Source organism: Lepisma saccharinum, chromosome 1, assembly GCF_977018435.1.
Source record: "Lepisma saccharinum chromosome 1, izLepSacc3.1, whole genome shotgun sequence".
Lineage (NCBI taxonomy): Eukaryota > Metazoa > Arthropoda > Insecta > Zygentoma > Lepismatidae > Lepisma > Lepisma saccharinum.
The window spans coordinates 74,540,098-74,556,858 of NC_139229.1; the positions used below are offsets into that span (position 1 = coordinate 74,540,098).

The 16,761-nt window shown below is 37.9% G+C and overlaps 1 protein-coding gene across 3 annotated transcripts in view; it reads left to right on the top strand.

The window, feature by feature from the left end:
* LOC145996562 (very long chain fatty acid elongase AAEL008004-like) overlaps positions 1-16,761 on the top strand; it is a 129,444-nt gene that overhangs the window by 57,118 nt on the left and 55,565 nt on the right. For all 3 annotated transcript variants that reach the window (XM_083133068.1, XM_083133062.1, XM_083133066.1), the window contains exon 2: positions 1,343-1,494. In XM_083133068.1, coding sequence (XP_082989194.1) covers positions 1,434-1,494 — 61 coding nt within the window. In that variant the 5' untranslated portion in view covers positions 1,343-1,433. The remainder of the gene's footprint in view (positions 1-1,342; positions 1,495-16,761) is intronic.

Genomic DNA, 16,761 nt, shown 5'->3' on the forward strand with positions numbered 1-16,761 from the left:
TATGTTTCTTATGTAATAAATTCCCCACGTGTAAATTAACTTCACTGCAGTTTTTCTATGTAAGCCAGCTGTTAAGTATTTTCAGTGCTTTTTTTCCTTGTAATCTGCGCTAAAAATTAAGAAGCACATGTGTGTTCTTGACCTTTGATTTTATTACATCCTGGATGATAAGAGAAAGACATTTTTACTATCACCAAAAAACAGTGTTGGCAAAAAGCACGTGTAAAAAACACTTTTTCATTTTCGATATTAAGTGATTTCCTTGTAGTAGCTTCGACCACAATACGAAAGAATGTGGTGGAAGGCTACTATGATTTGATTTCTGACAAATATTTAGACTAGTGAAAACACGTGTTGGATAGAATTTTAAATTAGTACATACATGAGGCGCAAAAAGAATTAAACCAATACATCAAAATGCTATTTTTGGATCTTCATAGACACGCTAAATATCATTGCATTGAGTCTGTTCTTGGATGCAACCATTCTCAAGTTATTCCTTGTTCACAAGCGAAGCATTGGAGGTTTGAAACTTTAAATTTGACATTAAGAACATTGAACCAACTATCGTGATAGCAAAGCATAATGTATCATCACAAAATGTATTGAGACTACTTCAAAGGTTAGGTTTAAAAGTGCGATCAGATATATATCGACTTGAAGCCTCCAATAATTGTAAATGAAAAAAGCAGAAGGTACCCAAGAAGTCTGCCCGACTAGCGTCAGCCTGTAGCATATTCTGGCTATGACAAGAGAGGATGAAAAAATTAGGAATAATGTACAGTAAGAAATATCTACGAATTTGCAACTTTACCGACTACCACGTTTGGTTATTTTCATGGATTCCACCAAGAGAGAGAAATTTGATAATTAAATGCTCCCCATACCACACGCTGCTCACAAAACCCTCCAGAAACGAGCAATTGTTATTGTCGCGAGATAGTATTCTTCACTAGCATTTAGTTCCATAGCAAGGGTTTCATCCTTGGAAAAAAAATACGAATGGTGATATCAGGCACAGATCTCAAAGACCAGTATTGTTCATTGTGTATATATACAATTTCTGTTAGTGCAAATAAGAGACAGGGACGGAGTTAAACCATAAATATTTGCTTTCTATCATGTAGTTTTTGCTATGTATTGCTAGTGTTGACGTTACTGCTAGAACATTACTTTGACTGTGTGTGTAGGTTACTTTTTACACACCCTGTATGTAAAAATTTTCATTTCCAAGCTCATGACTGTTACACTGTTGTAATACGCTTATTTAATATTGTACCTACTTATCCAAAACTGTTTGTTTCTTGTAAATTCTTATTTGGTGTCATTCTACTCTTTGCAGTGAGGATATCATCTTGAAGTGACGGAGCAGAAACTGACCAGACAGGGTATTTTTTCGCTCAGGGAGTCGACCTAACCGACACACAAACAAAATGGCTCAATTGGTGAAAGATTTCCTACACGGATACAGCGACCTCATGGACAACAGGAGTGGTGAGTGTTGTAGCACAGAATTTCAGCATTGTGTAATTCGTTACCCCATTTTGCTATCCCTCTACCTTGAAGTGTGCTGAATGGGGAGTTCTTATCTTATCCGCTATGCTGACGAGCTGGTTCCAGCGCGGAAGTTTTCTTCCATTATGCAGAGGTGCTTGACTTGTTGCGTCTTACTGTAATTCCATGATGGATGGAACAATGTTTATTTGCAACGACCGCAGTTTTACATACGGCATTCTTTCACTGGCACTGTACAGTCACGAACAGTTCTGGTTTGTAATTATCCCATTGAAAGTCAATGGAGTTGAAGTAGTGGTGCCCATATAGCAGTATGCACAAGTACAGTAGAACCTCGTTAATCCGAACTAATGGGGGGATTAGTTGACCGGTTTAACGAAAGTCCGGATTAACTGAAATAATCTAAAAGAACAGTAGAAAGTGCATAAAAACTCAGTTTGTAGCAACAAAACACGTTTATTATGGTGTATTTAAAAGGTATAGGCGCGGGAAACAGAATTTCATCAGTGGGAAGTTCTCTTGTTGACTTCTAGCCAGATTTAAAACCTTTCATTCTGCTTTTTTTGTTGTTTTCCTTTTGCCTGTCCGGATTAAGCGATGTCCCGCTTATCGGGGTCCGAATTAACGAGGTTTTACCGCATTGCGCGGCAAATTGTCCATGACTATTTTAATTATTTTTTATTGCATTCTACGTGTTTTTAAGGAATTGATTTTAAAGTATACTGGTGCAGAGGTGATTCTTATGAATCCAACTGTACAACATCAGAAAATACTAGTATGGCAGTAGTGTAGATCAAGAATTTCTTTCTCCGGTGAAATTTACTACAGTGGTCCTCACTTCTCTTTGTGTTTGTCTTTTTGTTCTTCTCTTTCCCCAGTGTTTGGAAGTAAGTGTTTTTTTTTAGGAATTCTAACAGAGTTACTTTTTGCAAGAGAAGTAACGTTATCAACAGTTACTTCTACAGTTACTTTACGACACTTATTGAAAATATGTAACGAGGAGGAAGGGAAAAATTTGGTAACACTGTTTCCAACTATGTCTTCTCTGGATGCTAAGGTGAAAAAAAAATGTGGAAGCTAGAATACTTGAATACTAAATTTAGAACATTCACGCTTTTTTGCAATTCGTCATTTCTGATTGCACTTAAAAACTATAGTGTTTTGTTTAATTTTTTGGCTGTAATAATATTCATATAATTAAGACGTAAATTATGTGCCATAGACATGCATAAAACACATGCAAGTCTACATGTTTATTTCATTACAATTAATGATTGTTGATTGTCTGTTATTTGCTAGAAAATTTCCAGTGGAAAGTTACTGTAAAAGTAGCTTATTTACTTACCAAGTAACTGTAACTGTGTTACTTTTTAAAATGAGTAACTGTTGCTTATTTATTTTTCAAAAGTAACTTTCCGAACATTTTCTCCACCTCCTTGTTTCTTCTGTTTACCTCTTTTTCTCTGTTTACCTCTTTCTCCTATCTTCTTCATTTTCTTTCTTTTCATCTTTCTAATTTTCCTTCAGTTTTCTCTCTCTCTCTCTCTCTTAATGAGATACAAGTTTAGTTGGGCTTGTGACGATTCTACGGATACTCACAATATGATTACATGTTTCTTAAAATTATTAATTTATATTGGAATTCTTTCTCCAAAATGTTCAAATTTTGTATAACTATTAATTTGTTATTCATTACTCTCGATGCACACTTATTCAGGGTTTTGATTATACGGAATGTTCCATCTGGGGGGTACGTTCATATTTAAGGGGTGTAAGGGAAAACTTTGAGCCAAAATAACCATAAATTGAGTCTTTGTGAAACTTTTGGGGGGGGGGGATGTTATGTGCGTGGATAAATCACTGTACAAAATACTTACTATTGCAAGCTTTTCATCAAGTCTTACTTATCGCACCAAACTGAAACACCTTCTTGGCCAAGCACCGTATTTCGTATTCTGATGTAGGCTAAATACTTTCCTAGTTAGGCTAAATGTAGTATAGGATATTTATCCTGAGAGATTAAAGCCTAACCTAACCACGAAAGAATTCCGCGCTTAATATAGGTGTGCGCAGACCCTTTGATTGGGGGGGGGCATAAGGGGTGGGCAAGACACTTTTTGCCCTTAAAAATTCCTCAAGAATGTTTGTTGAGATTATTGTTGTCAATCTTGCACTTCCCCCCCACCCCCCGAATATTTATATGAAGTTGCCGCCTCTGGGCAAAAACCTTGATGAAAGTTCAGTCTGAAAGAAAAACCCCATTCCATCTCACTGTTTTACTAAAATACTCAATGTGCTGACCAATGCAGAAATTTATTTTATTCTAAAACATAAACTAAATATTACGTTTCAACCTTCTAGCAAAGTCTTCTTCAGACTCTGTACCAAATACAAGATTTTTGTTAGCATATTGAGTTTTTGGTTATCATGGAAACAAGCCTTAATGTTCTTTGACTGTATTGATGGGTACGAAACAGAAGCGTTTATGGCGTGTGTCCGAACCAAGCGAAAATCCCCTTAGTGTAAATCTAGGCGTACAATAGTTCAATTACGCATGAGATAATGCACACCCCTCTCCCGTAGTTGCTTGGAACTTGCATACTTGAAAATACTTCATTTTCTTTAAGATTATAATATCGTTTAATAATGGCGATAAGATTGCTCTACACTTAATTTGATTGATTTGGTGTTTTAAGTCAACTTTATGCACAGTAAGGCTAATCGGGACTGGACCTACAATTTTAAAATAGAATCCGAACTACTATGTACCTCCACCAGGTATCGAACCCGGGACCCCTTGATTACAAGGCGACGACGCTACCACTGTGCCATCGGGGAGGCCTCTACACTAAATTTGTAGATGAAAGTAAATTATATAGGGTATGTTCGGAAGAGGGGGGGGGGTAAGGATGTCCCCACCTCCCCTGGAAAATGAATGTGAACATAAAAGTACATATTTCACACACTATTTGATTTCAGTTACAGTACTTTACATTGTGTAATGGGGATGAAGGAACGTGATAATTTCAAACTCGTGTTTCTTGAGAGGATAACACTATAATGAGGGCACTATGCCTCATTTACCCCCTTGGAAAATCTGCTGACGTCCATGAGTATGGGGGCAATTTTCCCTCCTTGTCCCCGTGCGCACGCCTATGGCGCTTACGTCAGATGAAATGCGGCGCTTGACCAAGAGTTTCGTGGGGTGAGTCATACCCATACAAGTACAGCATATAGACGCATGGGCGTCGCCAGAAATTTTTGCAGGGGGGGCGGGTAAATTATAAAAGTTGAATAGTAGAAATATAAGAATTATTACCTCGGTTATAAATGTTATTATACAATAATAAATATTATAAACTAACAAAGATAAATTTTATTCGAAATAATAATTATTATTATATAAATGGGGAGACTCGATCCACCAAACGAGTTAATAGCAGCACAACTATTTTCCATTATTTCTTTTGCATTCTATGCAGTTAGTATCTGAAATGCATTTGGATATTAACTTTTGCCCGCCTCGTTCAAGAAAAGATTTTAAATGTTAGGGGGATTTTTACATTATTACATAGTTTGTAGAGTACAACTGTAATTCTTATAGTTTTGAAAACTGTGGAACTATTTGTTCTTTGGATGAAATGGTAAAATAGGTACCGGGTGTCCGAGAAGTCTTTGTATGAAAACAAAAATTAACTGTATCCGCTATATGCAACATAGACATGAAAAAATGGTACCAAAATGTTCGGAAACTATTCAAGTTTTATTGGCAATAGGAAAGAAATCAATAAATATCCACGTGAGCACCCTTGGTAGCACGGAGTACATCTAGTCGAAATTCAACTTTTCGCCATGCATTAGCCAAAATCAAAGGAGGGATTGGTGTGATGACTTGGGTTATCCGTTGTTGCAGAGTTGCAAGATCGGATGCAGGAGTTCTGTAGACATTGTCTTTCACATAACTCCATAGAAAAAATCTAAAGGGGTTATGTCTGGAGATCGTTCAGGCCACGCCGTCGGTCCATATCGACCAATCCATTTTCCAGGAAATGTCTGTTCAAGGTAGGAACGAACCTCCAGACTCCAATGTGGCGGTGCACCGTCTTGTTGAAAGATAACATCTGGGGGTATTCTAGCAATTGAGGAACAGCAAACAATTGCAACATGTCGAGATACACTCCAGATGTTACGGTGTCCTCACAGAAAAAGAATGGTTCGATTATTCTGTCATGCAGCAGCGCGCACCAAACGTTCACCTTCGGGTTGCCCATGGTCGACTTCCTCACCTCATGAGGGGGCTCTTTACCCCAGATACGCACGATGTTTGAAACTGTCTCTGCACTGTTTTTTGTGACCTGCTCTCGTGAAACCACAGGACACACTCAGCCTTTTTCTGATTTGAGTACATTTCCGGTTTGCTGAACACTGGCACTGCTATACTACTGCAACGGTACAGAAATCTGAAACAAAAAAAACTTGAATAGTTTCCGAACATTTTCGTACTATTTTTTCATGTCTATGTTGCATATAGCGGATACAGTTATTTTTTGTTTTCATACAAAGACTTCTCGGACACCCGGTATAACCTTGTTCCTGTATTTTTCACTCAATGTTTTCCATCCAATGCATTTCTACTTTGATTATTCTGTTTGAATACTAACTAAATGAACTTTATTTCTGTTCATAACAATAAGAGTAAGAAACTTTTCACTTTCTTGTATCTTTAAATTAAGAATGTCAATTTCCAGGGGGGTCCACCGACCCGTTCGACCACACCTCTCGCCGGCCTCCGTGGCGGAGTGGTTAGCGTCCATTCATCAGTTTCATCATGTCATCGCTCATCTCAATCTTCGCAAATTAGCCAAAAGTGGAACAAAAAGCGAAGTAAAATAAAGCAAATCAAAATCAAGAACCCACCTCCCGACGCCCATGTCTAGACGCCATTTTGCAAATAGTTGCCATTTTCAGTTTGATTTCATTTCGTGACGTAGCAGTGGCACGTGAGAATGACCATGTTGCGTGTTCGCCTGGCGTGGAATTATATGTAGGTCAAAGCAAATCCCCATTCAGCGGAAAGCTCAAATGTAAGTGATTCTGTTAACATTACCTTGTAACAGAGAAATGGCGCGTGCATAGAGACAATTGCTTCACACGATAAAACACTGCAAGGGATTCTGCTTCCACGGAAGGTCGAAGCAACTTCAAAGACTCGTTTACATTGGGCGAGTGAACGTTCGAGCAACTGGAGTAGGCGATCGAGCTATAGTAGCGTAAACCAGTGGAACTTCTCAAACTGTGGTACGCGTACTCCCAGGGGTACAATAACGACTTGAAGGGAGAGAAATGTGGAGAATACCCACACGGCAACATTTTTTCTGCAGGTGTGTAGGGCAGACTTCATAGCTTTAACACTCAATAGGAAAATAAGGCTGATTTTGTCACTGACACACTTATCTTTGTTTCATATATTTTGAAATCATATACTCGTTCGAAGTCTGTATAATAGACTAAATTTGGAGCCAAATCTCCACTTGAAAGTTTCAAATGCACAACCAGACATCAATAAACTGTGTCAGGCTATGCAGGCACATCCTTCTCACTACTAACTCTGAGGATTTATAACAAAAACTCCAAAATTTATGCTTGACAGTTTGTTTACAAACTTATTTTTGTTCTTACTTCTTTACAAGAACTCTGGGAAAGTATATGAAAATTAAAGTATTTTATATACTTCTTAGCATACATGTGCTTCACATTTTTATTCTTGCAACTAATCATAAAGATTGTAAACGTAGGAACACCCAATAAAATATCAAACGTAGGATTGTAATGTTTATTTGTTTACCATCTTTTCACATACAGCCCGACTGCCATTTTGCTGTATTGCAGATACACGGCTCCAACATATCAAAAACACGCCACCAATCAGGCAGCCAAAAAATATTCCCGAAAACCCCCTATTCTGAGAAAGCTTATGGTGGCGGTACATTAGACGTTTAGTTACGACTAAACGGTACAATGAGGAAAAAAAATTGAGAACCGGCTTGGAGTGTACTGGCGTGGTCGAGTAAACGTACTTGTAAGGTAAAAGCTACTCTCCCCGTCAAGGACATGTTTAGAGGGGGAATCCAAGGGGGGTATTGATCCCCAGAAAGACTTTCCAAACTAATGTTCCTGGACCGTATTTAAATTCATCCGGAAAAAAGGTTCCTGGACCGTATTTAAATTGATCTGGAAAGAAAGTTCCTGGAACGAATTGAAATACTTTACAGATAAAAAAGTTCTATACGGTCCGGAACCCATTTACGCTTGCTTATTTTCTCTCCTGGACCGGAATTGAATTTATTTAAAATTCCTGGAACTTTAAAAACCCTGCTTGTTTACTGGTATAATATGAAGTTGATTTATTTAAACTGAGTTTACATGAAGATAAGGATTATCTTGTGATATACAGCTTTGGTTGACAGCGCCTTCGAAAATTCATGCCTACCACTCGCTACTAACAAAATAATGGTCAGGGGGTTTTCATCAGCTCAACTTAACAGCCATTTTGGCATAAATAATCCACTAAAATTGTTTTTAACATTAATTTCTTTGATAGGACAGCTGTGTTTATACAAATGTTAGTGATTTTTAACTAGAAATAAGCTAGATAATGAATACGTGCTGTTACCTCTCTATTCGTATATCATCTTTGTACTTGTTTATGTAGTAATAGCAATAATAATACTGATTTACCTATTTTAATAACATTATTATTAATGAAAAGCATGTTAATATTCTATGACGCCAGGGGTCCCGGTTTCGAGTCCCAACCTGATCATGGGTGTTCTCAGTGAGTGTTCCTTAATCAATTTCATCACTCATCCTCATGTGGCAGGAAAATTGGCTCTGGAACAACCCGAATTCCACGCTTCAAGGAAGTGGGATCAGAGCACACGTCATTTTCCCTTCTTGCATCAAAAAAATCTTATTTAATATCAATTCTAAATAAATCCTTTCAAGACCGACTGTCGACCAATCAGAACACGTGGTATTGAAATCGATTATCGATAAATAGCATGGGAACAATGAATGCTAGTGATTAAATGCTAGGTGCTAGATAGACGTGGAAATTAATCTGAACCCTTTGGTGCATCACGTGACAAAAAAATGGACTCTGAGAACGAAACCTGTTCACGTAATATAATGTAGGAGCGTAGGAGCAGTACCGTTTTACACGGGGAAATATTGCATTGCATTGTATTGATTTGGTTTATTTTAATTCGCTCTTCTGCCACTTTTGGCTAATCGCTTAGGATGAGTGATGATGTGATGAAATGGACGAAGGGACACTCACGGCAGGGATGCGAATCCCGGATCTCTCGGGTCGTTACACGGGAAATAAACATGTGAGTAGGTTAGGCATGAATGAGGCCCCAGGCAAGGCATACAAATTATAGTTTTCAGACCGCTTGAAACCTTTCATCTTACCATATCTCAAACGCTCTATTCATATAATTTCCTAATTTTAATATTTAAACTAAAAATTACTATTAATTTAAGCTGGACATCTTTCACAGACGAGAAGTTCTGGCAAATTTTACAGAAGAAAAAACTTACACAAATTAAAATTTTAAAGAAATAATAATTGGAAATCAGCTTTAATTTTGCTTCTATCGCGTTGTTAGTCACCATGAGTTGTTAATTTAAAAACAATCGTCAGTGTATACCTATAGGTTGCTATAACTGTCAGTCACAATCACTTTGAAAAATATACAGGGTCCCGGGTTTGAATCTCAACCTGGACATGGGTGTTCCTTGTGAATGTCCCTTCATCATATCATCACGGAACCTCAGCTTTGCGATTAGCCGAAAGTGGCAGACATGCCAAGAAAAATGTACCAAATCAATCAATCAATTGAAAAATCTATAGTCCAGAGAGAGGGGACAGCAACTTTTGTCGCAGCATCAACGGCGAACGCCAGAAATTAGCAACCAGAGAAGATGATGTGGTAACCAGTGGGGGAAATTCCCCCCTTATCCTCCCCTTCAAATTCCAACCCTGGTCCCGATGACACTCACTCAATGTGTTCCGTGTGACTAGTACAGTCAACGGCAAAGATAATGGTAGGCAAATTGTCCACTGCTATCTTAATTACTTTTTATTCTACATCCTGTGTTTTAAGGAATGAAACTATGTTGGTTCGAAGCAGACATTGTTCTCTGCTAATTGAAGTCATTATTTCAATTCATTGCCATCTCAATGTGTAATACAGACCGAATTAAAATGGTGGTGGACAATTTGCCTGTTTCTTTCGCCGTTGGGTGTACATGTTGCTTTGATCTTTTAATCAATCTAAAGTGACCAGTAGCGTGTTTAGTGATTTCGTGAAGGTGGGGTATTTTTTTTAGTAGTCATTCACATATTTTGCCAATTTTTTCCTGCATAGAACTTTATTATTTTTGTAAACACGGGGCCAAAGGTCCAGGAATTCCTAATGGGTTGGTTCTATTGGGTTGCAGGACCGGAACATTTTTCTCGCACAATTTAAATTCAGTCCGAGTTGCTTATTGTTTCATTGAAAAAAATGTTTCTGGACCGTATTTAAATTGAGCCGAAAAAAAAGGTTGCTGGACCGTACTTAAATTCATTCGGAAAAAATATTCCTGGACCGAATTGAAATACTTTACAGATAAAAACGTTCTATATGGTCCAGAACCCATTTACGTTTACTGACTTTCTTTCCTGGACCGGAATTGAATTTATTTAGAATTCCTGGACCTTCAACAACCCTGGTATGAACCGCACCAGCCCCTCCTCGGGCACGTCGTTTATGCAAGTTGTTAATTTGTGCTGCAAGTGGTGGCATCGGGGCCTAAGTTGCAAAAACACGGAGCACCATTCCTCCGGGTGTAAGGAAAAAACAAAATTAATTCAAGAAAGTTGAAGGAAAAGAATCGTAAGCATCTACGTAAACGACATGCCTATTTCCTCCCAACGATTTTTTTAAAAATCTGAAAGAATGCTTGGTCGATGGCGTTGCACATGTTCAAAGTCATTGTCTTCTCCATTGTTGCCAGCTGGTAATATACAAACGTCACCAAGAATCGCGTTAACCTTAACCCGTACACCTTATTTTGAGTCCCTTTTGTGACGCGACAATGAAGATGAATGATGATTAGATTAAATTCATGAAAAGTCACTTGCAAAGCAACAACCATGTCCAGGCAAGGACTCGAACCCCGTACCTTCGATGGTGATATCGCAAGTGAATTTCTCAATGTGCTGGCTCACCAAGGGGGCGCAGCTCATAATATAATTAAAAACAGGTTTGCCCCTGTTTAGGGTGTAACTATAGCTAAAACGATATTTTCACTGAAGCATTGGATTTCCCCCAGAACACCGGGTATATTAGAAATGCTAAAGTATATCACTGATATAAGTGGGTCCCATTTCAAATCCTGTCGTGGACATTTGCGTTTCTTTTGAACTATATTTTCATCAATTTCATGTATCATTTGGCAAAAGAGTAATACAAATACATGTATACCTCCCTCCCCCTCTTACGACCAATATGTCCCCAATCAAGGTTCTACGTATCGGTATACCTCTACCCTTGTAATCAAGAGGCTCAAGAGTTCGATTGCAGATGGAAACCCACGTAAAACTGAGCATTAAAGTGGACTTCAAATTTTGTACAAGTTTTATCTTGCCACATCTAGAGGTAAAATGTACAAGTTGGCAACCCAGTTGAAGATTGGAGTTGTTTTGCGTTATCTGCCGTGCAAGTTGGTTTGAATTACCCTTGCATGACTGAAAGTGATGACAGCGAATTTGAGTGAATGCAGGACAGGAAGAACAGGTTACTGACTACGGCCAATTCAATGTTGCCAGATGTATGCAGAGTTTTCCATGAACGTGCATATTTCGAGAGGAGATCGCTATATAAAATAACTTGACAAGTGATTTCTTATTAATATTGTTTTAAGATAATTCCATAGCCCATGTTATCAATATTGTTATCTATTAGAATCGTTGGTATGCAGACATGTTAAATCAGAGGTGCAACCACGATTTTTTGTCTGGGGGGGGCAAGTTCCAGGATATACGTACCAATAATAATAATAACAACAATAATACTTTTAATAATAATAATAGTGCTAATAATAATAGTTAATAATATTATAATAACATTATTATTATTATTGATTTGCTTTATTTTACTTTGCTTATTGCGCCACTTTTGGCTAATTTGCGAACATGGGGATGAGTGATGATATGATGAAATTGATGAATGGACTGTGTGCGGAGTGGTTAGCACATCGCGCTACGACGCCAGGGCTCCCGAGTTCAAATCCTGGCCTAGGCATGGATGTTTGTGAGTGTCCATTCATTAATTTCATCATATCATCACTCATCCCCATCTTCGCAAATTAGCCAAAAGTGGCAGAAAAGGCGAAGTAAAATAAAGCAAATCAAATCAAATTATGAATGGACACTCACAAACATCCATGCTCAAGCCGGGATTCGAACCCGGGACCAACATTATTATTATTATTATTAGTAGTAGTAGTAGTATACGTTATTACCCTCGTAAATTTTGCTAAAGGGGGGTAGAAGTTGGTGCTAAAGCATTTGTGTTCAAAGAAAGGATTTGAATTATTTTTTCAACACGTTCAATTTCTCATTAATAATGGAAAGAAGTACAAAAGATAGAAAATGCATTCCAAATATAATTTCATTTTTCTATTAACATGTATAACTTTCATGCACGATATTATGTTTCACAATATGCAACATGGAGTGACGTGGACACTAAATTGTGTACACATTCAAAGTTTCTTTAATACATATTATATACAACATATATTACTTAAATACATTACACATCCAATTTATGCATCTCACAGTAAACCAACAGCAAAAATTACATAAACTGTCTCAAATTTACACGTTCCCTTTCCTCAAAACAATTGTTCATGCATTTAAAACAAAGCCAATTAAGACAAATCTAATTCCTCTCTGGTAATTTACAATCCATTTCAGAAAACAGACACATTGCGAGCAAAGCGAGCAAGAAAATTTTTGGATCAAATTTTTTTGCAGGCTGAAATCAATGTTGATTTAATGGGGCGCAAATAATTTCACGGGACGCCAATGCATTCTCCCTTTTACAACTTTTGTGCCTCCCCGATGGTGTTGTGGTAACTTCGTTGCCTTGTGATCAAGGGGTCCCGGGTTCGATACCCGGTGGAGGCACATGGTTTTAGTGGTTCGGATTCCACTTTAAACTGTAGGTCCAGTCCCGATTAGCCCTTCCGTGCGTAAATCAATCAATCAATTTTACAACTTATTTCCATTTAAATCGTTCGACACCCAGGGTCGACTCCTGCTGCTCCCTAACTAAAGTTCTGAACTTGATAAGACCAAGAAAAGTAGGTAATGCGAGCGAAGCGACCAAGAAAATTTTACGAAAATAATTTTTCTTTGCATAAAATTTGAAGTTGTTGGAGGTAATTGCCCCCTGCAGGCACACTGAGCCATCAATGTTTGCCCCCCCAGAACTCATTTCCGTCCAAGGTTGGTGGGCCATGCGCCCCTGTGGTTGCGCCACTGTGCTAAATGCTCTGACACAAAAATTCCGAGTGGAGAGTTTTTATTGCAAAAGCAGATCTCGTAATTAGTTTTAGCAACAAATCTACTTTATTTAGAATAATATAGAAAGAAGGAAGGATAATGTACGGTCTCTTCGTGTCTTGCAAGCTCTTTCTCCCGTCACACTCTTATCTATCTCACTCTGTCTTTCAAGATTCCATTAACAGATATACAACAATAACAATACTGCACAATAGAAGTAAAGCAACAATGGAAGATAAATATAAGTGAGCAATCTAATTGACTAATGTTTGTGTTAATAGAAACAAAAATTAAGCAAAACCCATATATAAAACAATTTCCACTATTTAGTATTTTGACATTTTTAATCACTTGGTAAAGAAATTCGTTTGAATAAAAGTAACAAATTAATTCCTTTATGTCAGGCAAGTATTTAGAAATATATTTCGGGGGGGGGGTCGAACCAAGTGTCTCAGAATTAATAATATAAATGTTTAAATAAGATAATTAAATACAATAAAAATAAAATTTATTAAAATATGTAAATTAATTAATATTGGTATTATTACATGAATAGGATAAAAGATTGTATAAGTATAGAGATGTAGCAGTCCGTATTCATTATCTAGCTTATGTGTAGTTAAGATCGCCAAACTTTGTGTAAAAACAACTGTCCTGGCAAGGAAATTAATGTCAAAAAGATAAAGAATTAAATATTTATATTTAGGAGTGTACCTGTGTAAATTAAGGTCTTCCTCCCCTCACCAGTCTTCAATCGTTTTGCACCCTGTCATAAAGTATGGGTATTCGTATGGCCTGTGGTATGGTACTTTTTGGACACCCTGTATGTGTGGGCATCCTACTTACCCTGAATCTCACGCACGCGTCTGTTGATATTTGCCTTGCGCAAGGAGCTTCTTCGACTGGTGGAATATTGAATGAAAACTTTGAGAGCAGTGGGTGTTCGGGGGGAGGTAGTGAAAAGGTGAAAGCTCCGGACACCCTCGATTAGCTGCGGCTTCATCGATTCGGACACTCCTCGTGGTTTACTTTCCGTGGAGTGATGCAAGCGGGCTCCTCCACCTGAGCCAACTAAAGGGACCCTTGTGCTCACAGCGGAAGTTGGTTCCATCGCGAAAAGCTCGTAGCTTCAGGCCTTTACGGTCTGGACACCCGCATTCTTCGGGTTTTTGTTTTGCTGTCGCCGGTTGCGAAACGGCAGAAGGAAGTGCGAAGCCACTTCCGTTTCGACAGGGCGACTGTCCTGTGCGCCAATCCAGGGCGCTCCCTTGAGTAGCGCCAAAACCATATTTATTATTTGCACTTCTACATAGTATTAAGGTTGGAATTAGTACAATACTTTCTTCTTCTTCTTCTATCTAACCCAACCCAGCCTAACCTCACGTCACGTCAGCCAGTCAGACACGTCACCCAATCGGATTGCTTAAAACTGTAGTAGCAGATATCATTACCGATGATTTAAACCTCCAATTACAGAAAGCGTAGGCTGCGTTTTATTCACACAGTACAAAATATATGCGAATATACAAACACACATTCACAACATTACATATCACACATGACAACATAAAAACATTTTAATATTCAATTCCCGGCGCCCAATCGCCTGGCGACAACCCAGTTTAAAATTCGAGACTACAATTTTATGATGAATTTTTCATCAAGCCATGCGACAACAGAAGACACGAAATCAGATTCGGTCTTAAGCAGAAAAGCCACCGTAAATAATTTTGAACAGACATGAAAAATCATTACTAAGATATCCATGTGCGTTTCACTAAGTATTTTTCATGTCAGCGAAATGTTGTAAGAATTTTTTTTGTCAATTATGTGTTATTGCGGGGATAAGGCTGGAACTCAGAACTTCTAAGTAGAGTCGATTGAACAACGGATGTCTTTCCCATCTTTTTGCGTTGTTATTCTGCTTGGACACGTGGCACAAAATTTTAAATATTGCAACAAGGAAAATAATTTGGCCTTTATTGACCTTGACACCATGCATGCAACAGAAGTGTTTGAACACTTGTAGTCTTCCCTATTTACACGAAAGCATAATCTTTGTTTCTCAATGCTTAGTTTCTCTTATGTAACCTGTATTCAAAATTCATTACAATAAACCTTTGTAATTATGTCTGATAACATCTTCCTGGTGTCTTTTAAATACGCATAAGGTGTTATATGATTATTCAGAACTTTATTTACTTTATTATTTAGTGATTTGAAAGACCCATTCAGTTTGTATTTTCACATTTTTAGAGAGTCCGGTTGATGTACTATGCACAAAATATATCATGGATGGAAATTTCATGTTTCACTTAAGTATATACACACCGTGTAGAATTTTAGAAACAAGGTCTATATTGTAACCGGAAGAGTAATACGTTGTTTGTATGGAGTACATTAGTGGTGACGTCACAAGCAGACGACGAGCTGGAACTGAGTCTTTACAACGAGAGAACGTGTTTTCTTCCTATCCAATTCAATGCTATTTTCCTTCGGAAGGGGTAGCTTTAATTATTGTGACAGCAGTTATGAAACAAAATTATGATGCGTATCGTACATCAGTGTAAAGATGAGATTTCGGAGAATACAACTATATATCACACATACCTTACAGAGGATAAGGTAAAGAATAACCGGAGTAAGAAAATCATGCATTTTCAAAACATTCCACGTCCGAGCACAGCCGAAGCCGACCCGAAGCTCACCCGATCTGAAGTCGGCCACGCTGCCGCTATGGATGGTGGGAAACCAGCAGCCTCAGGCGATTGAACCGACGACGCTCATTGGCTGAGATTTCTTTTGGAGCATTCGCTTTACTCGATTTATTATTCCATTTATTCTTTACATTCTCATCTGTAAGGTATGTGTTATATAAAGACGTATTCTCCGAAATCTCATCTTTACATTGATGTACGATACGCATCATAATTTTGTTTCATAATTGCGCTCACAATAATTAAAGCTGACCCTTCCGAAGGAAAATAGCATTGAATTGGATAGGAAAAAAGCACGTTCTCCTGTTGTGAAGACTCAGTCTCAGCGCGTCGTCTGCTGTAACGTCACACTATTGGACTCCATTGCTGCTTTGAGCTAATAGCAATATGATGTAATAGTATAAACTTTGTTTCCATATAAACAAGTGACAGTAAGTAAAACTCATTACCAAAATCTTTACTTTTTAAAACCATTCTGCAAGCAATACGTACATGTTTGAAACAATTCTTGAGTAAGAAATTTCAATATAATAGCTTCACTAAGGAGAATACATGTGATTGTTTCTTTGTTGACAGTGTACTCTGTAACGTGGTAGTATGGTATTACAAAAAGATAACACCATGAAACAGGATTTGGACAAGATGGCTGTAAAAATACAGGTCCCCTAAATCAATCGATTGATTGATTGAATGAATTTATTTGTTTTACTTCGCGCTTCTGCTACTTTTTGGCTAATTCCGAAGATGAAGATGAAAAGTCATGAGATGAAGTAGATGAAGGAACAATCACAAACATATATGAATTGCACACAAGTCTCACAGACGTTTACACTGGCTTTGGATCCAGATGCCAGAGCCTCGTTAATCTGCAAAATTCAATCCAAGGTATACTATGTGGAAGCGAGGTTG